We start from the raw sequence: 24,574 nt of genomic DNA, 5'->3' as shown, positions 1-24,574 counted from the left end.
TTCAGCAGTGACAATCAGAAGACGGATGTGTGGTCCCGAGGCATCGAGCTTGGGATGCTGTAGTGTGACACAATGCCACAAACAAAAGTAAGGACCACACGAGTCTGCACCTGCGGTGCAAGAAAAGACAGTGCTGCTCTTGTGGAAAGGATGATTTTTATTTCCATCCTAAATGATTATCACATTATTATTTAAACACATTTGAAAAATCCTGAAGTAATGTAAACTGAAGGCACAGAACAAATCAACACATTTAACTTGAGATGAGGGGATTTGAGTATTTTTTTTCAGTAACAATAAATTATGAACAAGTTTCCATCACCAAACATCATTCTGACCGAAAGCTCTGGTCTTTCATAGTAAAACCAAATTAGCTTAAGTTGACTTCAAGATTTCCACAGTAAAATAATATTGGAAAAAAGTCGCCCCTGGGTCCGCTGTAAGCCTTTTATTTATAACAAAGTGGTGGTCAGGATGTTTGCTGATGGACTGCCACTCGCCAAGGATGACACATTCTTTTAAAATGTTTTAAAAAATCGCAAAATGGGCTACAAAATTCTGTTTGGGGAACAGGGGAAAAAAAAAACAAAAAACTTGTTCCATGTCAATTAGAGTAACAAGTAACAATACCAGACTGCTTCAGAAGCCAGTCACCATAGAATAGTAACACACTGCAAGGGGCATTCCACTCTATCTTGGTTAACTATTGACCTTAGAGTGTCATAACAGTCATTGTTGCCATTTCTTATTTAGTAAAGAGATATGTTTAAAAAAACAATTTAAAAACTAACTGGAATAATCTGTGACACGCTACAGAAATGATGCAATGGCTAGGTTTTAAAGTAACATGGTCATGCTTCACAATATACTGTAGTGTTCTAAAATACATTCTCTGATCATTAACACCATTTATTACAGAGGGCACTTGTAAATTAGCTCAGATTCTGAACTAGGTTTATAAATGAAACTTTTCAAGTATGCATAATATCCATAAGGTAGAGACTTTCCTCTTATTCACTCCATGTGTTCTTCCAGGGGACAACTGTGATGATTAAAGGATAAACAAAATGGGCTGGTCAGTTTTCAAAAACATGTCAGAAAACATGAGACAGTCTAGTGATCAAGGACTGATTGAAAAGTTTTTTTTAAAATCTGGAGTAGGTGGTTTCAGACATTAATATCTTTCAGACTTTTTCCTGAAACAAGTAAGTGTATAACATAAGTAAAGCAATAATGGGGGAAATTAAGGGCTTCTAAAACACTCAAGAGAATAAAATTTAAAAGGCCTATCTTCTACTTAGCTGTGATATATGAGTGTGCATTTAATAGCAATATGCCTTTATTTTTATCATCTAATTGCATAAATCACAAAAACATTCCCAGCCAAGTTTGCTGATAGAAGTATAATACAAACTCTAGAAAATGATTTTTAGCAAAAACTGCTTCAAAATTTTCCTACATAACAAAACATTCCTTTGGAAATGAAATCTTTTAGACTGTCAAGTAAATGCAGCTTTTACCATCTCTAGCACTAAACTATAATTACCTCCCAAATTCTTTTTTTATTGGATAATATCTTTTATTCTGCAGTATTCTAATAATGGTACATTATTTTAAAAAAATGCCTTTAGTAGTCTCAGACTTATGTCTTCATCTATGAGTACTGAGATGAAAGTAGATACAAAATAAGCCAGAAAAATGACCTTTTAAACAGTATCGTTTGAAATGTTGGCACAGATGAAAATGGGGAGCGGCTTTTCCACACTGAGCAGGCGGCCACTCACGGCACTGGCCACCCAAGTGACAGCCCACTTGGCCTGTCTCGGGCACATGAAACTCATTTTATGACTCAGTGACTGAAAACAGAGCTACTGGAAGCCACCTGAGGCAGCCGGCTGGCTCACAGTTTGGGCAGACTTCATTCTTTATTACAGCTCACATTCTGACAACTGAGAACCTGGATTCTGAAAATGTGACCCCACGAGGGTTAGGGGAAGACGGGTTCTGAGCTGAGAGAAATGTGACAAACTCAGGGGAGGAGGCATTTAAATATTAATAACAAAAGGACAAGCCTAGTGGGTTTGGCCCTGTGTGTCCCAGCTGCGTCAGCAGGCCCTAACAGAAACTTGACAAAACCAAAGGGGTTTCTTTCCAAGACCTAAAAAAAAGGAAGCTGTTCGACTTAACACCAAATTCAAAATCTACACCAGGCTGCCAGGCCAACAGATGACGGTCAGCGTGACTTTGTTTCTCTGCTCCTTCAGCATGGGGACCAGTGCCGAGTGGCTCATGCCCACGGTTGACAGGCCGTTCACAGCCACGATCATGTCTCCACATCTGGACAACAACAGACAGAAAGAGTCAGTGTTTTCACGGTATCAGAAATGTTGTCCTGAGATTTGTTTGGCACACTTACCCATTAACTGTCGATGATCAGGCTATATGACTTTCTTTGAGAAATATCTGGGTGATTTTTAAGCCTATGTTGGCTTTCCCTTGTCAACACCCCCATGCCAGCCTCTCCTGTAACTGGTGGATGATTTCAAAGGAAAGCAGAGTAATTTTCACAGAAGCTTAAGCAATGTATAGTTAAGAGAATACATCTGCTGCCTCCTTTAAAAATATCACATGATACATTTGGAGGGGGCTGCTATTTTCATTGATTTTTTACAGCCCATTCATTCGAGGCTTCAATTAAATGAGACCCACACCTCTTTCAGCCAAGGATGCTTACTGTCCTTCGGCTGAATTATCACAAATGGATGGTGAATCTGAAGGCCTTTCTATCTTTTATAATTTTTAGTCTTTATTTTGAATATGAATATGTTACTTTCTTGTGATCTAGTTCAACTTCTTTTAGGAAGTGGAAGTTAATTAGTCTAAAATTTACATGAGACCCAGACTGGTTGAACCCTTGGCTGAGAGAACGGTTATTTCATCCCCGCCTCCCACTCTTTTCTCTGAAGTGATTTTTCCATCTCTACCAGGTGATAGTGGGGTCTGGAGCACACTGACCCTGATGCATTTTCCTCGATATTCTCGAGCTGTTGTTCTGTTTGCAAAATGTAAACTCCCCGATTTGTGCAGCACTCTGACTAGGATGTCAGCATCCACTTTTTAAGAACTGTTTCTTGCATCCAAAATTAGGTCCCAAGAACTTACAGTCACCTGTCTCCTCTGTCTGTATAATCTCCTGATGGAATGCCTCTTTCTTCTCATGGTGCCTGAGCTCTGAGAAAGGCGGCACGGAGGCTGAGAGGGTACTTTTTGCCCAGTGGTGACAATGGCAGGGGCTGAATGGCCTAGACTCCTAGATTAATTGCTGTCAACGACTTCCAGCTATTTGACTATGTGCAGCTTTTTTAACCCGAATCCTCAGTGTCTTGCTTATAAAATAGTAACACCAGCAGCACCTACCTCGCGGGCCCATAGCCAGCACCTAGCACCGCGCCTGGCACGCACATCATCCATCAATACTGATGAAACCTCTACTACGAATGCAAGGCTCCACGCTGGCTGCCAGGAATCTAACACAAAATGCAACAAAATCCCTCCCACGTGGACTTGCATGAATTGAGCGTTATGTTGACATAAGTGCTGTAGAGAAAGTCACCTAATGACAGGACTGGACTCAGGTGCTCAGGGCAAGCTTCAGGTCACAATGTGTCCGCGTGACTCTGCGTTACTGTTAATCTCACAACAGGCACTGACCTGTGGTACCAAGATGCTTCAGTCTAGATCAGGCCTGGCAGATCTGTCTCTGTAAAGGCCCAGATGGTAGGTTACCATCCTGGGCTCTGTGAGTCACTGGTCTCGGGACTGGCCACTTGGCTCTGCCATCACATCTCAGAAGCAGCCCGGGGAGATAGGTAAACGAGGGAACGTGGGTATGTTCCAATAAAACTTTATGTACAAGGATGGACAACAGGCTGGACTTGGGAGCTGACCTTGGTCTAGACCGTGTCCATCACAGTAAATGCAAACCACATCATTAAGCACAATAAGACTCACTTTAATCTTCCGTCGTAATAAGCAGGGGTCCCCAGGACGATGGTTTTGATGAAAAAAGGCTGATTGGTGTGGTTCTCTTCGTATCCGCCGACGATACTAAAGCCCCAGCTTCCCAAGTAGCTTCTTCGTAAGACTATGTCATGGCAGCTATGAAGGGCACTGTCAACAAGAGACCAAGAAAAATTAGTGTGAGGGCTTTTTATAGCCTGTTCATCTTTGTTGTAACTCCACACCATGGTCCGTGCATCTATTACGGATGGGGAGCAACATACAACATGCTAGAACATGTGCTCTGGTTTCTTAGCTCAATGAGCAGCATTTAACAGAACACTGACACCAGTGGGCTGTCATCTGGGGCAACAGCTCTGCTGTCCCTGGTGGGTGGGGGCGGGGGCCCTTCCACTGTGTGTGCTGGCATGTACACACACCTGCTTATTTGCATTGTTTGATCTTCTGCAGAAGATTCAGAATAACGAAAACAACCTGTACTGTCCTAAAACATCAGGCCAACACATGGGACTCCTCTCTACTGGAAGCCTTTTTACACATTAACGACCAGAGATGTAGTAACACCACAAGCGTGGTGGGATCGCAAAGAGACAGACACAACTTAGTGACCAAACACCACCACAGTTGATTTATAATGTTGCTTTAGGTATACAGCTAAATATCCCTTGTTGCTATGTTTCCCCTTTGGTAACTGTAAGTTTATTTTTGAATGTCTGTGGGTCTGTCTTGTAAATAAGCTCATCTGTATCATTTTCTTTTTAGATTCCACATGTAAGTGACATTATGTGATATTTCTCGTAGTCTGACTTCACTCATGATAATCTCTAGGTCCGTCCATGTTTCAGCAAGTGGCATTCTGTTCTTTTTGTATGGTGAGTAATATTCCACTGTACTGTGTACCACATTTCATTATCCGTTCCTCTGTAAGTGGACATTTAAGTTGCTTCCATGTCTTGGCTATCGTGAGAAGTGCTGTTGTCAACACAGGAGTGCGTGTATCTTTCTGTATTATAGCTTTGTTTGGATATATCCCCCTAGTGGGATTGCTGGATCACATGGTAGCTGTTTTTAATTTCTTGAGGAACCTCCATACTGTTCTCCATAGGGGTTGTAGCAGTTTATATCCCCCCCCACAGTGTAGGAACTTTCCTTCTCTCCACACACTCTCCAGCATTTATTAGTAGACTGTTTGATGCTGGTCATTCTGTGAGGTGGTACCTCACTGTATCTTTATTTGCATTTCTCTAATAATTAGTAATGTTGAACACCTTTTCATGTACCTACTGGCCACCTGTATTTCTTCTTTGGAGAAATGTCTATTTAGATCTTCTGCCCATTTTTTGATTGGGTTGTTCTTTGTTGCTGCTGTTTCAGTGTTTAAGCTGCTTATATCAATACATTTTAGAAATTAAACCTTTGTTGGTCACATGTTTGCAAATATTTTCTCCCATTCTGTAGGTTGTCTTGTTTATGGCTTCCTTTGCTATCCAAAAGCTTGTAAATTTGATTAGGCCCCACTTATTTTTGTTTTTATTCCTATTGCCTTGGGAGACTGACCTAAGAAAACATTGGTATGATTATGTCAAAGTGTGTTTTGCTTATGTTCTCTTCTGAGTTTTATGGTGTCCGGTTTTAAGTCTTCAAGCCATTTTGAGTTTGTTTTATGTCTGGTGAGTGGATGTGTTCTAACTTCACTGATCTGTATGCAGCTGTCCAGCCTTCCCAACAGTACTTGCTGAAGAGACTCTTCCTCATTGTACACTCTCACCCCCTTGGTCGGAGGTTACCTGGTTGTAGGTGTGCAGGTTTATTTCTGGGCTCTGTTCTGCTCCATGACCCATGTCTGTTTTCGTACCACTACCATGCTGTTTCGAGCACTGCAGCTTTGTAGTATTGTCTGATGTCTGAAGGACTATGCCTCCTGCCTTGTTATTTTTCTTCAGTATTGCTTTAGCAATTCTGGTATTTTATGGTTCTATATGAATTTTAGGATTATTTGTTCTAATCCTATGAAAAATGTCATGGGTAATTTGATAGGGATAGCATTAAATCTGTAGATTGCTTTGGGTAGTATGGCCACTTAAACACATTATTGACCAGAGACGTATTTTTTTTTTTGCCCTGTTAGAACAGAGCCTGGACCACCTAGGCTGGAACCCGGGGATAGGAATACACGTGCCACACAGCCAAAAAAAATCCAGAGACGTATTAATATGTCTTTTGTCACGCAAAAGTATATTTGACCAGAGACATTTCAATATTCACTTACATAACAAATTGCCAGCCACAGGTGGTGGTGGTGTTCAGCTGCCCAGCTGTGTCCGACTTTTGAGACCCATGGACCGCAGCACGCCAGGCCTCCCTGACCCTCACCATCTTCTGAAGTTTGCCCAAGTTCATGTCTGTTGCATTGGTGATGCCATGCAACCATCTCATCCTCTGAGGCCCTCTTTTCCTTCTGCCCTCAGTCTTTACCAGCATCAAGGGCTTTCCCTGGAATTACCTTGCTTTCTCTATGATCCAGCGAATTTGGCAATTTGTTTGGTTTTGGTATCAGAGTGATGGTGACCTCACAGAACGTCTTTGGGAGTGTTCCTTCCTCTTCAGGGTTTTGGAAGAGTTTGAGAAGGTATGGTTTAATTTCTTCTTTGTATACTTGGTGTGAAGCCATCTGGTCCTGGACTTTTGTTTGTAGGGAGTAGATGGGAGGAGAGTTGAGGGAGAACATATACATGCATATATATGGCTGAGTAACTTCGCTGTGCACCTGAAGCCATCACAGCATTCGCAATCGGCTATACACCAATATAAAGTAAAAAGTCTAAGACAGTAAAATTACAGATTCTATTTCACTTCTAGTAATCTAAAATTACCTATTTCTTCTTGATTCAATTTTGGTGGGCTGTATGTTTATAGAAACTTATCTGTTTCTTCTAGATTGTCAAATTTGTTGGTATTTAATTATTCATAGTTTTTTTGTATTTCTCTCATGTTTTTTTGTATTTCTGTGGCATTGGTTGTTATGTCTCCTTTTATATTTCTTATTTTGCTTATTTGGGTTCTCTCTTTTCTTCCTGGTGAGGCTGGCCAGAGATTTGTCAATCTTGTTTATCCTTTCAAAGAACCAGTTCTTGGTGTTGATTTTTTCCTGATTTTTTTAAAATCTCTATTTTATTTCCTCTCTGATCTTTTATTTCCTCCTTTCTGCTAACTTTAGGTTTTGTTTGTTCTTTTTCTAATCGTTTCAAGTGGTAGGTTAGGTTATTTCAGATTTTTCTTGTTTTCTTGAGGAAGGTCTGTATTGCTTTGAACTTCCCTATAATTTTGCTGCATTCCCAGATTTTGTATGACTGGCTTTCTCTATCATTTGTCAAGGTATTTTAAAAAACTTCCTCTTTGATTTCCTTGTTGACCCATTGATTTTTTAGTAGCGTGTTGTTTAGTTTCCATGTAATTGATTTTTCTTCTTTTCTGTGGTTAATTTCTAGTTTTGTACCATTGTGATCAGAAAAGATGCTTGATATAATTTCTATACTCTTAAATTTCTTGAGGCTTATTTTGTGCCCTTGTATGTGGTTAATTCCTAGAGAATGTGCCATGTGCATATGAAAAGAAAGTGTATTGTGGGTTTTTTTTAAATGTAATATCCTGAAAATAGAAATTAAGCCTGTTTTGTTGTATCATTTAGGATTTCTGTTGCCTTACTGATTTTCTGTCTAGAAGGTCTGTCCATTGACATCACTAGGGTATCAAAGTCTCCTACTATTATTGTATACCCATCATTTTCTCCCTTTATGTCTGCTGGTATTTGTTTTCTGTATTTGGGTGCTCCTGTATTAGATGCATGTATGTTGATGAGTATAAAATCCTGTTCTTGTATTGATGCTTTTATCATTATATAGTGTCCGTCTATCTTTCTTTATAGCCTTTAAAGTCTATTTTGTCTGAGTACTACAGCCCCCACTTGCTTGTGATTTGTTGCATGAAATGTTTTTCCACCCCCTCACTTTTAATCTGTGTGTCCTCTGCCCTAAAGTGGGTCTCTTATAAGCAGTATATTATAGCCTCTTGTTTTTTTTTTTATCCAGCTGCCACTCTGTTTGACTAGAGCATTTAGTCCACTGATGTTAAAGGTAATTTACTAAGATATGTATTTTGTTGTTAAATTGATCACTCATGTCTGACTCTTTGCTACGCCATGGACTGCAACGCGCCAGGTTTCCTGTCCTTCACTATCTCCCGGAGTTTGCTCAAACTCATGTCCATTGAATCAGTGATGCTATCTAACCATCTTATCCTCTGTTGCCCGCTTCTCCTCCTGCCTTCAATCTTTCCCAGCATCAGGGCCTTTTCCAATGAGTTGGCTCTCATTGGAAATTTTACAGTTTGTTGTGATCCACACAAAGGCTTTAGTGCAGTCAATGAAGCAGAAGTAGATGTTTTTCTGGAATCCCCTTGCTTTTTCTATAATCCAACAAATGATGGCAATTTGACCTCTAGTTCCTCTGCCTTTCTAAATCCAGCTTGTACATATGAAGTTCTCGGTTCACATACTGTTGAAGCCTAGCTTGAAGGATTTTGAGCATTACTTTGCTAGCATGTGAAATGAGTACAATTGTGCGGTAGTTTGAACATTCTTTGGCATTGCCCTTCTTTGGGACTGGAATGAAAATTGACCTTTTCCAGTCCTGTGGTCACTGCTGAGTTTTCCAAATTTGTTGGCATATTAAACACAGCACTTTAACAGCATCATCTTTCAGGATTTGAAATAGCTCAGCTAGAATTCCATCACCTTCACTAGCTTTGTTCTTAGTAATGCTTACTAAGGTCCACTTGACTTCATACTCCAGGATGTCTGGTTCTAGGTGAGTGATCACACCATCATGGTTATCTGGGTCATTATGATATTTTTTGTACAGTTCTCTATGTATTCTTGCCACCTCTTCTTAGTATTTTCTGCTTCTGTTAGGTCCATACCGTTTCTGTCCTTTATTGTGCCCATCTTTGGTCAAAATATTCCCTTGATAGTTCCAATTTTCCTGAAGAGATCTCTAGTCTTTCCCTTTCTATTGTTTTTCTCTGTTTCTTTGCAAAGTTCACTTAAGAAGATTTTCTTATCTCTCGTTATTCTCTGGAACTCTGCATTCAGATGGATATATCTTTACTTTTCTCTTTTGTCTTTCGCTTCTCTTCTTTTCTCAGCTATCTGTAAGGCCTCCTCAACCAACCATTTTAGCTTTTTGCATTTCTTTTTCTTGGGAATGGTTTTGATCACTGCCTCCTGTACAATGTTATGAACCTCTGTCCATAGTTCTTCTGGCACTCTATCAGATCTAATCCCTTGAATCTATTTGTCACTTCCACTGTATAATCATAAGGGATTTGATTTAGGTCATCCCTGAATGGCCTATTGGTTTTCCCTACTTTCTTTAAATTAAACCTGAATTTGTCGACAAGGAATTTATGATCTGAACCACAGTAAGCTCCTGGTCTTGTTTTTGCTGACTCTACAGAGCGTCTCCACCTTTGGCTGCAAAGAATATAATCAATCTGATTTCGGTATTGACTATCTGGTGATGTCCATGTGTACAGTCATCTCTTGTGTAGATGGAAGAGGGTGTTTGCTATGACCAGTGCGTTCTCTTGGCAAAACTCTGTTAGCCTTTGCCCTGCTTCATTTTTTACTCCAAGGCCAAACTTGCCTATTACTCCAGGCACCCCTTGACTTCCAACTTTTGCATTCCAATCTCCTATGATGAAAAGGACATCGTTTTTGATTTTTTTTTTTTTTGGTGTTCTAAAAGGTCATTATAGAACTGTCCAAGTTCAACTTTTTTGACATTAGTGGTTGGTGCACAGACTGGGATTACTGTGATACTGAATGGTTTGCCTTGGAAACGAGCAGAGATCATTCTGTCATTTTTGAGACTGCACCCAAGTACTGCATTTTGGACTCTTTTGTTGACTATGACAGCTACTCCATTTCTTCTAAGGGATTCTTGTCCACAGTAGTAGACATAATATTTATTGTAGTATATATGTATTTATTGTCATCTTAAACTTTGTTTTCCCATTCATTTTATATTTCTTCTTTGTCCCTTGTTTTTTCTTTTTGTTTTTCCTTTTGTGGTTTGATTTTCTTTTGTATTATATTTACATTCTCTTCTTTCTGGTTTCTGTCAATCTATTTTATATTTTTGATTTGTGGTTATCTTTTTTCAAGTATGTTACCCACTTCCTATATCTATTTGCCTTAGACTGGTAGTCATACAGCCTCAAATTCACTTTAGAGGGGAAAAAAATCTACATTTAATTACTCTCCTCCCCCACATTTTATATAATTTTGATGACCTCTTTTATATCTTCGTGTTCATTCTTTTGTTGTTCAGTGTGGTCATCACTTTCATGGAATTATTTTTTATTTCTTTTTTTAACATATTTTCGACTGGGGGGGTTCTTTGCAGAAATTTAACACCTGTGCTGGCAATTTGTTATGTAAGTGAATATTGAAACACCTGCATTTGAGTAAACTCAAATCGTATCAGCAACGTTTTTTGCACTTAATGTATTTATTTGAAACTTTGTACATGTCCTACTGTAAAGCATTCTAGTATTTCATTAAAGCATGGCAGGCAGTGTGGCGGATTCCTCTGTTCAGGGGATCACAACATCTATTACAAAAAATAGTATTTCACTGTGCTTTTCCCTGGAAGAGCAGACGCTACACTTTCTGGTGGCTTTTTTTTTTTTTTTTTGTCCTATGGGTGGTATTTCCTCTAGAATATGTTCTTTTATCTTCCATGATAGTAAACAAAGTGGATCTTTGAGGGGGGTTCTTTTAGAAACACAAAATTTCGTGATGCATCAGTTTTGAAAGGATCTGCCTGCCAATTCAGGAGACATGAGGAGTGGGTTCGATCCTTGGGTCAGGAAGATCTCCTGGAGAAGGAATGGCAACCCACTCCAATAAATTTTCCTGGAAAATTCCATGGACAGAGGAGCCTTGCAGGCTACAGTCCAAGAGGCCACAGAAAGTTGGACACAACTGAGCACATTAATTGTATTACTCTCTAAAAACATATGTCTCTGGTCAATGATATGTTAATCTGTGTACTGGCTTATATAAGTGATTTATTTTCCACTTATGATTTTCTCTTCCCTGTAGATTGTTACCTTTTTTTTCTATTTAGAGAAGACCTTTCGATCTTTCCTTTCAGATATGTTTTCAGTTCAGTCCCTCAGTCGTGTCCAACTCTTTGCAACCCCATGGACTGTAGCACGCTAGGCTTCCCTGTCCATCACCAACTCCTGGAGCTTGCTCAAACTCATGTCCATCGAGTCAGTGATGCCATCCAACCATCTCATCCTCTGTCATCACCTTCTCCTCCTGAATTCAATCTTTCCCAGCATCAGGGTCTTTTCCAGTGAGTCAGTTTTTTGCATCAGGTGGCCAAAGTATTGGAGTTTCGGATATGTTTAGTATTGCCGTATTCTTTAGTTTTTGCTTGTATGAGAAATCCTTTTCTCTCCCTCTGTTCTAAATGATAATCTTCCTGGGGAGAGCATCCTGGGTGGTATAGTTTTCTCTTTTCAGGACTTTTGAATTTATCTTGCCACTACCTTGCCTGCTGCCATTCCTGCAGAGAAGTCAGTTGATAGCCTTGTGGGGGTTCCCTTGTAATCAACTTTTTCTCTTGCTGCCTTTAGGATCCAGTCTTTAACTTCTGTCATTTGTATTATACTACGTCTTGGTGTAGGTCTGTTTGGGTTTAGACTGTTTGCAACCCTCTGTGATCCCTGAACCTGAGTATCTATTTCCTTCTTTAGGTTTGGGATATTTTCAGCCATAATTTCTTCAAATACATTTTGATTTCATTTTCTTTCTTCCCCTACCAGAGTCCCTACTATGAGTAGACTGGCACACTTTGTATTACCCCATGGCACTCTTTATTGCTTTCACTCCATGCCCCCCTCCCCCCAACTTGGCTCTCTGCTGTCCTGACTGGGTGATTTCCATTATTCATTCTTCCAGGCCATTTATTCATTCTTCTGCATTATTCATTCTGCTATTCATTGCCTTCAGCTCAGCTTTTGTCTCTGCAAATGAGCTTTCTTATTTTTCTTGGTTTTTCTTTATATTTCTAGTTCATTTTTACTCTGCATTTCTGTCCATAGCCTTTCTTAATTCCTTCAATATTTTCATCATCTCCTTTTTAAAACTGGTGTCTATAAGACTGAAGAGGTCTTTCACTGTTTGTTCTTTCAGGGGAATTCGCTTGGCCTTTTAACGGGAAATGGTTCCTCTGCTTTATTTTACTTCTATTTCTCTCATTCTGAGTTTAGGAGAAACTGTGGTCTTGGGGGGCTATTTATATGAAGGGGCATCCCTGTGTCACTTGTGAAGGTTTAATATATTTGGTGCGAGGGCTGTCTTTAGCATGAATGCCTGCCGCCTCTCCTCAGTGTGTGCCGGTCATGTCCCCTTGATGGGTGTGTACAGATGCAGTGGCTGGCCTGCTCCTGGAGTTTCTGGTGGCAGGGGTGGTTTGGGCATACCCCCAGAGCACATGGTGGGTGTGGAGGCAGCTCGAGACCACTCTTGGAGTCCCAGGGGAGCAGCGATGGTGGTTTGTGGCTGTTTCTGGCATCTGGGCGGGTGGTGGCTCACATGATGGTGTCTTGCGACCACACCTGGAGTCCGAGAAGGAGACGGCAGCAACTGTGACCCTCCTGGTGTCTGGGCAGGCAGCAGTGGTGGCTCATGGCGGCTCCTGGATCCTGTGCAGGCTGTGTCCTGCCCTCTGTGAGTATGCATATGGGGAAAACGGCGGGTCCTGCCCCTTGCCTTGCACATCCCCAGACACTGGCACCTGGTCTCAAGGGTGGCCAGCCGTCCTCCGTGTACACCCTCTGTAGTCGCAGCAGATGCCCACCACTCCCCGGCTGTTTCTGCACAGCCAACCCCAGTCCTCTCCCGGGTCTCATTTCTGAAGCCCAAGATTCTCTTTGTCCTTTCAGCTCTCTGAAGTCGTCTGCCAGCATCCAGCAGGCACTCTGTAAGACTCATTCCATGTGCAGATGCATTTTTGATATGTTTGTGGGAGAAACTGAGCTTCAGGTCCTTCTACTCCACCATCTTGACCACTTATCTGTTTTTCGTTCTCAGGATTGCTCTGGCTATTTGAGGCCTTTGTGCTTCCATACGAATTTTAAAACTTTTTGTTCTAGTTCTGTGAAAAATGCCACTTATAGACATTGCATTGAATCTGTTTATTGCCTTGTACTATATTGTGTATTTCTCACCTAAAATCTTTGTTACTGTTCCTGGCACATCAGAAAATGCTCTGAACACAGGAAGAAGTGCTAACCCCAAAACTAGCCTGGGATAACAGAAAAAGGGGAGCTACAAGTAGCAGGGGTGTTTCTTCAGGACTTCACTGGTCCTGTCCTGACCAGAGGCAGAGGTACCTGTGTGGAACTGCTCAGCGTGAGGGCGCAACTTCACACAAAGACTTTTGGGATGAGTGTTTATAATCAGTTAGGCTCCTTCTCAGGGCCAACATCTCACAACTTAGATGGCATGTCTGTAGGAACTGAAAAGCATTATAGCTATGTTGACTTTTTAATGGGCAGAAAGATCACTTTTGGTGCTTGAAATAAACCTATGAAGCAGTTAATCATCTCTGTTGTAAAAAAAAAAAAATCTTTCTCCACAAAAGCCCTATAGGTCCCCGTGACAGTAATTCTATTACAATTTTGGGCTTTCTTTTCCCCGTCTTATCCTTTTAACCAAGAGGACAAGTCAGCAAATTAAATTAACTAAGTTCAATAATGTTCTTACTTTTTTCTGTTATTCTTTATGTGAAAATACTTTATAAACCGTACAGCACCATATAAATGCTATTAGTAATTTATTCCAAATGAAACCAGATGGCTCAGAAACTGGTACATTCTTACTACTTAAAGAATCAATCATTTTCACACTGGGTTAAAAGAATGTTCTGTCATAGTTCAATTTCAGTATTCTTCTCTACAGTAAGAATCTGAACTGAGCTGGAAAAGAAGATGATAATATAATGGGCATCCTCCCTGCCTCAGTACCAAACCACACAGCCATGGTCTGGAGGTCCCAAACGTCTCATGACCAGATACTAACCAGCTGAAGAATGTCCTGGCTGGTCAGCCGGTCAAAAGCCATGACCTCTTTCTAACAGGGGTTAAGAGCACGTACTCGTGAACATCAGTGACTTGGCCTACAGTCTCTCTATGTCCAATAAAAACTCAGTTTTATATTCCTTTTAAGGAAGAGTTAAAAGGATTAAGAAAGGGCTTTTAGAACAGCTCTGGGACAGGAAGACACTTTGACCTGGTTTTCCCAGTGGAGACTACACCTGAGTCTCAGCATATGTCAGAGTGAAGGTAAAGGATAGTCTTCTGAGCAAGGAGAATGAACGCCCACTCTCACGGCAGCCCACGTGGGAGCCTCTAGTAGCACGTGTCAGCACCTCCCAGCAGTGTCAGAGTAAGGCTGGTAAAGGACAGTCTTCTCAGCAGGAGACCGAATGCCCACTCTCATGGCGGCCCACGTGGGAACCTCTAGTAGGGGTCATTTTTATAAGCATATGTAAATCTCTTCAGCTTAGTTCTTATTGTTAAATTTACCTTTTTGACTCTAATAATCTAAGAAAAACTGGGGGCTTCCCAGGTGGCTCAGTGGTAAAGAATCTGCCTACCAATGCAGGAGACATGGGTTTGTTCCCAGGGTCGAGAAGTTTCCCTGGAGAAGGAAATAGCAACCCACTCCATTATTCTTACCTGGGAAATCCCATGGACAGAGGAGCCTGGTCTACAAACCATGGGGTCACAAAGCACGAAGAAAAACTGACCTGATTTGAAGTCGTAGCTGCTGCTGCTGCTAAGTCGCTTCAGTCGTGTTTGACTCTGCAACCCCATAGACGGCAGCCCACCAGGCTCCTCTGTCCCTGGGATTCTCCAGGCAAGAATACTGGAGTGGGTTGCCATTTCCTTCTCCAACGCATGCATGCGACCCCACAGCTGGCAGCCCACCAGGCTCCTCCGTCCCTGGGATTCTCCAGGCAAAAATACTGGAGTGGGTTGCCATTTTCTTCTCCAATGCATGCATGCTAAGTCACTTCAGTCATGTCCGACTCTGTGAGACCCCATAGATGGCAGCCCTCCAGGCTCCCCTGTCCACAGGATTCTCTAGACAAGAACACTGGAGTGGGTTGTTATTTTTATCTAACTAAAGCCTCTTTCCTTCCTCATTAACTTTGCTGTGCTACACCCTGATAAAGGCTGTAATGACAATTTTCCATAAAAGAACAGAAAAGCCTCAGCACCTGGGCAGCCCGAGCCACATGACCCACGACGGGGACCAGCTAGCGTCGTACTCGTTCTCGCTGACGGCGCTGAGTGGCTCGTCCAGGCCCTGGGCAGCCTCCTCCACCACCTGCACCTCCAGCGCTTTCAGGGCCACTGTGGGGGATGTGGCACTGGCTTTCAGCATTGCCACAGCCTCACTGTGGCTTAAATTGGTCAAATCAATGCCATTGATGTTCAACAAGATGTCACCTGTTCAAATGAAGAAACAAGGAAAATGAGTTACCAAGTGGTTACTTCCCTATGAATCCTGTTATCTGTAAACTAATCAACAAAGGTTAGGTCCAAAATCTCTGATGAGATAAGAGACCATTTTTCTCTTCTTTGTAATTCTAGAATACTGAGGAAAAATCCAGTTCACAGAGAACACTCCCAAACAATTCAATTTTTTTTTTTAAATGTAGTAATATACAGGAAAAGTTGTGGCTGTGGGATTCAGTCGGGTTCACATTGTCAGTGCTGGTGTAGCAGCGGACAGGCCCTGGACACTGTCATTTCTCTATCTACAGTTCCTTCCAATTAAGAAAATGATTTGATCTTTTGCCCTTAGAAATGGATTTTTAATACATTCTAGGCGATGGCACCCCACTCCAGTACTCTTGCCTGGAAAATCCCATGGACAGAGGAGCCTGGTGGGCTGCAGTCCATGGGATCGCGAAGAGTCGGACACGACTGAGTGACTTCCCTTTCACTTTTCACTTTCATGTATTGGAGAAGGAAATGGCAACCCACTCCAGTGTTCTTGCCTGGAGAATCCCAGGGACGGGGGAGCCTGGTGGGCTGCCGTCTATGGGGTCACACAGAGTCGGACACGACTGAAGTGACTTAGCAGCAGCAGCGGCAGCAGTTTATATTTATACAGTTTTATGCATCTAGACAGCTCTACATAGCTCAAACAGTGCAAACCTATCAGAGTATGTAGAGAGGGTATCCTTGGGCCAACACAAATGAAATTCATGATTCGAACATGTCCTGCTTGAGGAAGAAAAACAGTGTCTGTTGCTAGGCTGAGTAATATAATGAAAAAGAGCAATGCAGCTTATATAAAAGGTTAGGAAGGAAAGGATTAGTTTTAATAAGAAGCACAAACATTTGTACTAAGAAAGTCCAGAGTAATCCTCTCCTAATTCATTAAAGCAAACATTCTCTTTGTAGAAAATTAAATATATATATATATAAATAAATAAAATTACCTCAAATTCCACAACAGAATGAATAACTTTACAAAAACAGCCTTATAAAGATATAATTCATATACCATTCAATTAAAGTCTGTGATTTTATGGTTTTATAGTCAGAGATGTACAACAATCACATGTCATTTTTAGAACATTTTTATTACCACCTCCAAAACCCTATACCACTAATCTTAAACAACTACTAATCTATTTTCTATCTCTAAAGATAGATATATAGACATATAAATATAATTTGGATATTTCATATATATGGAATCATGTAGTCTTTTGTGACTGGCTTCTTTTACTTAGCATGTTTCCAAGATTCATTTCTACTGTACAGTAGAATGTGGGAATACATCATTCTTTTTTATGGCTAATTAATATTCCATTGTATGCATGAATCACATTCTCTTCATCCATTCACTAGTAAATGGACATTTGGGATGTTTTTACTTTTTGGCTATTATGGAAAGTACTGCTATAAACCTTCATGTACAAGTCTTTTGTGAACATATGTTTTCATTTTTCTAGGAATGGAATTGCTGGGTCATATGAGAACTGTTTAACTTTTGAAAGAACTGCTAAACTGTTTTACAAAACAATCGTACCATTCTGTAGTCTTGCTGGCAAATTATAAGTCAGTTTCTCTACATCCTTGCCAATGTTTGTTATTGTCTTTTTAAACTATATTCATCCTAGTGATGAATTTGCATTTCCCTAATAACTAGTGTCACTGAGCATCTTTTCAAATGATTATTGGCCATTTGTGTATTTTCTTGGGAGTAATGACTATTCAGATCCTTTACCCATTTTAATATTGGTTTATCTCTTATTATTGAGTTATAAAGGTTCTATAAGTACTCTAGATACAAGCCCTTCATCAGATACATAATTTATAGATATTTTCTCCGATTCTGTGGGTTGTTTTTTCCCTTTAATGATGTATCCTTTGCAGCACAAAAATCTGTGATTTTGATAAAGTTCAGTTTACTGTTTTAGATTTTTAGTTGATTTACAATGTCATGTTAGTTTCAGGTGTACAGCAGTGATTCAGTTTTATATATATATATATATAAATACATAGATCTTGAGCATCTTTTCACATGCCTTTTGGTCATCTAATGTCTTCTTTGGAGAAATATGTTTAGATTATCATCTGCCTGTTTTTTGATCGTTTTGTTGTTTAGTTTTTGATATCTGAGCTGTTTGTATATTTTGGAGATTAACCCCTTGTTGGCTGCATCGTTTGCAAATATTTCCTCCCATTCTGTAGGTAGTCTTTCTGTTTCGTTTATGGTTTCCTTTGGTGTGCAAATCTTTTAAGTTTAATTAGATCTCAATTGTCTTTATTACCATTACTGCAGGAGATGGATCCAGACATTGCTTCAGTTTTCATCAGTGTTCTGCCTATGTTTTCCTCTAGGAGTTTTTATAGTATCCAGTCTTACATTTAGTCTTTAACTCATTTTGAGTTTATTTCTATATATGGTGTTAGAGAATGTTCTCAATTCATTCTTTTACATGTAGCTGTCCAGTTTTCCAAGTACCACTTACTGATGAGACTGTCTTTTCTCCAGTGTATATTTTTCCCTCCTTTGTAACTGACTATAGGTGTGTAATTAATTGACTATAGCATTTATTTCTGGGCTGTCCTGTTTCATTGATATATTTCTCTTCTGTGCCAGTGTCATACTGTTTTGATTACTGTACCTTTGTAGTATAGTCTGAGTTCAGGCAGCCTGATTCCTCCAGCTCTGCTTTTTTCTCAAGGTTGCTTTAGCTATTTCAGATATTTTGTGTTTCCAAATTTTTAGTTTTTTTTCTAGTTCTGTGAAAAATGCCATTGGTAATCTGATAGGAATTGCACTGAATCTGAAAATAAACAAACTCCTTTTGACAATACTGATTCTTCCAATCAAAGAACATGGTATCCATCTCTCTATCTGTCTCATTTTTTATTTCTGTCATCAGCATCAACAAGGTGTTTTGACTCCTTGAACAGTGAAAGTGTTATTCACTCAGTCGTGTCTGACTCTTTATCATCCCACGGACTGTAGTGTGCCAACCTTCTCTGTCCATGTGATTTCCCAAGCAAGAATACTGGAGTGGGTTGACATTTCCTTTTCTAGGGGATATTCCCAACACAGGGATTGAATCCTGGCCTCCTGCATTGCAGGAAGATTCTTTACTGTCTGAGCTACCAGGGAAACTTGTTAGGTAGGTTTATTCTTGGGTATTTTATTCTTTTTGATGTGATGGTAAATGGGGTTGTTCCCTTCTCTTTTTTTTATCTTTCATTGTTAGTGTATAGAATTGCAACAGATTTCTGTGCACTAATTTTGTATCCTGCTACTTTACTGAATTCACTGAAAACTACTCCAGTAGTTTTCTGGTAGCATGTTTTGGACTTTCTAAATATTAATATGTCATCTGCAAAAAGTGACAGTTTTACTTTTTTTCCAATTTAGAGTCCTTCTATCAGACTGTTGTAGCCTGGACTTTCAAAACTATATTCAATAAAAATGGTAAGAGTGGACAACCATGTCTTGTTCCTAGTTTTAGACAGAATGCTTCCAGCTTTTCACCACTGAATTTGTTAGCTCTGGGTCTGTCACACATGGTCTTTATTATGTTGAGGTAGGTTCCCTCTATGCTCATTTTCTGGAAAGTTTTTTTAATCATAAATGGGTGTTGCATTTTGTCAAAAGCTCATTCTACATTTACTGAAATAATCATATAGTTTCTATCCTTCAATTTGTTAATGTTTATCAACCTGATTTGCAGATATTGAAAAATCCTTGTACCCCTGGGATAAATCTCACTTGATCATGGTATATGATTCTTTAAATGTATTGTTGGGTTCAATTTGCTAATATGTTTTTGAGGACTTCTGAGTCTATGTTCATTAGTGGTACTGGTCTTTAATTTTTATTTTTTTGTGGTATTTTTGTCTGGTTTTAGTATCAGGGTGACAATGGCTACACTGAGTTTGGGAGTGTTTCTTCCTCTGCAGTTATTTGTAATAATTTCTGAAGAACAGGTGCTAACTCTTGTCTAAATGTTTGACAGAATTCTATGAAGTCACTTGGTAACAGACTTATTTATTGGGAGTTTTTTTTCTGACATTGTTTCAGTACCTGTAATCAGTCTGTTCATATTTTCTATATCATCCTGTTTCAGTCTTAGGAAATTGTACTTCTCTTAAAAATTTGTCCATTTCTCCTAGACTGTCCATCGTATTGGCTTATAGTTGCTAGTGTAGTCTCTAAAGTCCTTTGTATTTGTATATCTGTGGTGTTGGCTGTTAACTTCTTTCTCATTTCTTATTTTACTGATTTAGGCCCTCTCCATTTTTTCCTGCTGAGCCTGGAAAAAAGTTTATCAATTTTGTTCATATTTTCAAAGAACAAGCTTTTAGTTTCATTGACCTTTTCTACTGTTTTTGTTTTTACTGCTTGTGTTTTTGGTATCATATCTAAGATAACCATTGTTAATCTACTGCCTAATCAAAGCCATCAGGATTTACATTTGGTTTTCTTCTAAAAGTTTCACCTCTTACATTTAGGTCTTGGATCAGTTAATTTTTATATATGGTGTAAGGTAGGGCTCCAACTTCACTTTTGGAAAATAGCTTTTAAGATTTACTTTTCCATATGAAACAAACCAAATATATTGAGAATGCTATTTCTACAACTACTACCCCCCATACAAATTATATAGTATTGACTGTTGTTTAGTTGCTAAGTCATGTTGAAATCTTGTGACCCTCATGGACTATAGGCTCCTTCTGTCAATGGGATTTTCCAGGCAAGAATATTGGAGTGGGTTGCCATTTCCTTCTTTAGTAGTATTGATAGGGGTTGTGAAATTGTGAATGAATTAATCCCTAAAACCACTACCTTTTTATTAAGTTTATCTTCTGCTCGACCTCTTCTGTGAGCTTCCTCCCACTCAGACACTTTGATAGTCAGCAAGCGTATTTCTGCTGGCAGTTAGTAAAATCAAGAGAGATAATCTTTCCAAGTATCTAGTCTGCCATAATGCTGGGAACATAAATCTCTTAGAGGATCTTTTCCAACATAAAGTAACCCAACAGTCTAAGTAAAAGTTAGAAAGTAACAGAACCATTATTAAGCTCCAGCAATTTCCCTTTACATTAGGAATTTTTCTAACCTTATAGAGGCCTTATGCTTCCATACGTAAAGCAGTGGTCCCCAGTCTTTCTGGCACCAGGGACCAGTTTCACGCAAGACAGTTTTCCCACTGGGATTGGGGGCGGGGGATGGTTTGGGATGATTCAAGCACATTACATTTATTATGCACTTTATTTCTATTATTACATCAGTTCCATCTCAGATCATCAGGCATTAGATCCTGGAGGGCAGAGATTCTTGATGCAAGGGATATTTTAAGAAGCTATGCTTAACAGAAACCTTTGTTAGATATACTTTATTTGTAAGAATGCAAGCTGAGTTTGAGAGATGTGGTGAAACTGTCCAAGCCCCTAGCTTACCTCTCTTGATTCTGCCATCACGTGCAAGGCAGCCATGAGGTGGCACACTGGTCACAAAGATGGGCAGTTCCCCACTCTTACTTCCTCGGCCTCCAGCTACTGTCATTCCAAGGGACTCATGTGGTTCTTTCTTTATAGTAATGTGTTTTTCTTGGCATGTTACACACTGGGCAAGATCCTAAATGTGAGAGGAAAAACTTACTGGATAATAAATAATATATATAGGCAAAGTAAAGACAGCTGAAGTAAAAATTTATGTGGCAATTATAAAGACATTAAAAAAAATCACTATAGCATTGAAATTTAATACACTGTTCTTCACAGGCACAGGAACCCTGTGGATCACAATGGCAAACTCTGGACTACTGTCTCTTCACATGACTGTACATGGAACTGAAACACTCAGGGCTGCTGACACAGGCAAGTCCAAGTAAAACAAGGTCATCATTTATATATAGTTACCATGAGCTCCCAGGTCGGATCAATCTACAAAAGTAAATAATGCACTTGAATTTTAAGATCCTGAAGAGAAGCCAATTAATTTTACTTCCATTTTTCTCTTATATTCTTTGAGAGAAAAGTTGACAGTAGTAGTAAAGTGTGGATTTTACTAACTGCCAAAACCAAAAAAGCTACATACTTATCTTCTGATTCTGACTAACAAAGGTTATCAGAGCACTCAGTCATGAAGCAGATGCAAATATACCTTCAAACCTTTTATGAAAAACTAAAAGGATATAAAATAATTGAATTTTTGAAGTTAATGACAGGGAAATAAATCCCCAACGAACTATATTCTCAAGGAAAAGCTATTTTTATTGACATCTGTTACTGTTACTTATTACTGAGATACTCTTGATAACCAATTTTCTTTTGAAAATAGAATTCAATAAAATCAAGGTACATATATATAACAGGAATATTAAAACAATATTGAAGACTTACTGTGTGCAAAGCTCATGGATTTTATGCATTATTGTTTAAGTTTACTTGTTTTTGGCTGTGCTGGGTCTTCATTGCTACACAGGCTTTTCTTTAGTTGTGGCAAGTGGAGGCTACTCTTCATTATGGTGCAGGAGCTTCTCATTGTGGTGGTTTCTCTTGTTGCAGGGCACAGGCCCTAGAGCACAGGCTCAACAGTTGTGGTGCATGGGCTTAGTGGCACATGGGATCTTCTCAGATCAGGGATCAAACCCGTCTCTCCTGCATTAGCAGGCGGATTCTTTACCACTGAGCCACCAGGGAAGCGCTATATACATTATTTAATTTAATCTTCACTGTGGTCTTCAAAGTAAGTGTACTATTGCCCCCCCACCCCACTTTTATAGATGAGGAAACAGCTCAGCTCTTGTAACTTGTCCCAAATCATACAGCTCTTTAAGTCTCTGCACAGGGATTTGAGCAGATGCAAATATTTGAACATGTGCACATAATATGACGCACTCCGTATACATATGTTTGTGTGTGCCCACACCACACCACACTACTACTATCCCACAGGGAAAGCTAACATAAGAAGGTTTCCAACATTTAGCAACTATGAGAAAATGCAGGTAAGAATTAACATTATTAACAATATCAACAATAGAAATATGAGTTTATGGTTACAGAACTGTAGCACTCCTTTATTGACATGATTTGAAAGCACTGACATGTACCTATCTGTTAATCCAGCCCCTGAAACTGCAGGCCCATCTCCCTTTCTCTGATCCTAGAACACATATAACTCTTGAAATTTTATTTAAGGGAGCTACTTGCAAGAACTGGCTAGCACTCCTAGAAAATGTTATGACCTAACAGAAAACTTGGAAATGTCTTAAGCCTGTTTAAAGGTATGAAATCTATCTTAGTATCCTTCAAAAATGGACAAAACCCACTTTGTTAAGACAACTCCTGTAAATTCAGTAGTCTTGAGTATATTTACTAGCAATTTTGGCTTTCAGGTATTTAATCAATTAGTTGTTTTAGTTGTCTAGAGGGCTCAGATATACAATTTCTCCTTGGGAATGGAACCAAACCAAACTTTAAAGATTATACTCAGTATACTTCAGTTAAAGTTCTAAATCATACAAATGTTTATCTAAGCAGCTAGAGGCCTAGTAGCAGGCTCATGTATGCTGTGATTTTTACAATGATTATAATCATCTGAACGGGTTTTCTTTGGGTGAATTTGTGTTTGTTTTCCCTAGGAGACCCTTTTTCCAAATCAGGATTTTATATAACAAATGCAGTATTTTAGTAGTAAATAGCTAACACTTAAAAGTATACTTCATATGGTTGTTCTAACCAATCAGATTTGCAGAGTACACAGTAATGCTAAACTTATTCCATTTAAAATGTTGTCATGTAAGTTCAGTTCAGTTGCTCAGTCATGTCTGACTCTGCGACCCCACAGACCACAGCACTCCAGGCCTCCCTGTCCATCACCAACTCCTGGAATTTACTCAAACTCTTGTCCATTGAGTTGGTGATGCCATCCAACCATCTCATCCTCTGTCATCCCCTTCTCCTCTCGCCTTCAGTTTTTCTCAGCATCAGGGTCTTTTCAAATGCGTCAGTCAGTTGTCATATAACATTAAAGACAACAAGATTTAGCAAGAGAGTTAAGGAAAAAAAATATTTGCCCCAAATAAAAGAAGCAGAGTTTTCTATACGAATGTTGGAACGACCAGGTACAGTTTTTTACATGTCTTAAAATTATGTACATACACTCATATCTCAAATTACCGTAAAATTCAATGATATAAAATTCAAAAACAGATTCAGTAATCTATTTTTGTCTTATGATTTTTTAGGAATATACATTATATGCATAAAGCAAGGACCAGCCGTATGAAACAACTATTTGAAATTCCTATTAAAAACAGTAAGTCCTTTTTCATGGTCATCACCATGGAGGCGAAATTACAGGTTTCCTTCATATACTTCAATTTCAGTTCAGAAATGAGAACGAGCCTGTGGGTACAATTTCTTACAAGTATTAACTAAACCAGAAACCAGTGACAAGTCTGTACTTAAGCTAGGAAACCAGGATACACCTGACAGGCCAAAAATACTTCTGCTGTTAAGGGGTGCTTTTCTCAGGGTCCCTGTGACATTCCGAAGGTAAGTATTCTCTCAAATACTCTCCTTACACTAAGAAGTCATTTGAACACACAGGGAACTTCCTGTGGTTTTAAGCAGACCAACAGATGTTTTTGTTTAATAAAGAAATTTAATTTTACTTAAAGAGATTGACTGTGGAAGCTCATTTAGCAAGAAGGAACTACAAACCCTCTTTAAATTTCTGCAACTTAAGTGAGACAGTATCAAAATTCTCAGCACAAGTAAAAGACCTTGGAATATGTTACAAAACCAGTGAAATACTGAAGAAGCAGGGATAAAACATACAGGAATTTTAAAAAGATTTAGGGTAGTCTTCCTATTCTAGAAGATAAAATTATATGCTATACATGTAGCT

General features: G+C 39.4%; 1 protein-coding gene across 1 annotated transcript in view; it reads right to left on the bottom strand.

The window, feature by feature from the left end:
- Positions 1-137: 137 nt before the first annotated feature.
- Positions 138-24,574, bottom strand: part of LNX2 (ligand of numb-protein X 2) — an 89,661-nt gene continuing 65,224 nt past the window's right edge. The window contains exons 7-10 of the mRNA XM_027557527.1: positions 21,115-21,292; positions 15,381-15,612; positions 4,012-4,170; positions 138-2,337 (exon numbers count right to left, since the gene is read on the bottom strand). Coding sequence (XP_027413328.1) covers positions 2,202-2,337; positions 4,012-4,170; positions 15,381-15,612; positions 21,115-21,292 — 705 coding nt within the window. The 3' untranslated portion in view covers positions 138-2,201. The remainder of the gene's footprint in view (positions 2,338-4,011; positions 4,171-15,380; positions 15,613-21,114; positions 21,293-24,574) is intronic.

The sequence above is a fragment of the Bos indicus x Bos taurus genome, chromosome 12 (assembly GCF_003369695.1).
Source record: "Bos indicus x Bos taurus breed Angus x Brahman F1 hybrid chromosome 12, Bos_hybrid_MaternalHap_v2.0, whole genome shotgun sequence".
Lineage (NCBI taxonomy): Eukaryota > Metazoa > Chordata > Mammalia > Artiodactyla > Bovidae > Bos > Bos indicus x Bos taurus.
Note: the sequence above shows the minus strand (reverse complement) of the source record. Positions and strands in the feature narration are given on the sequence as shown.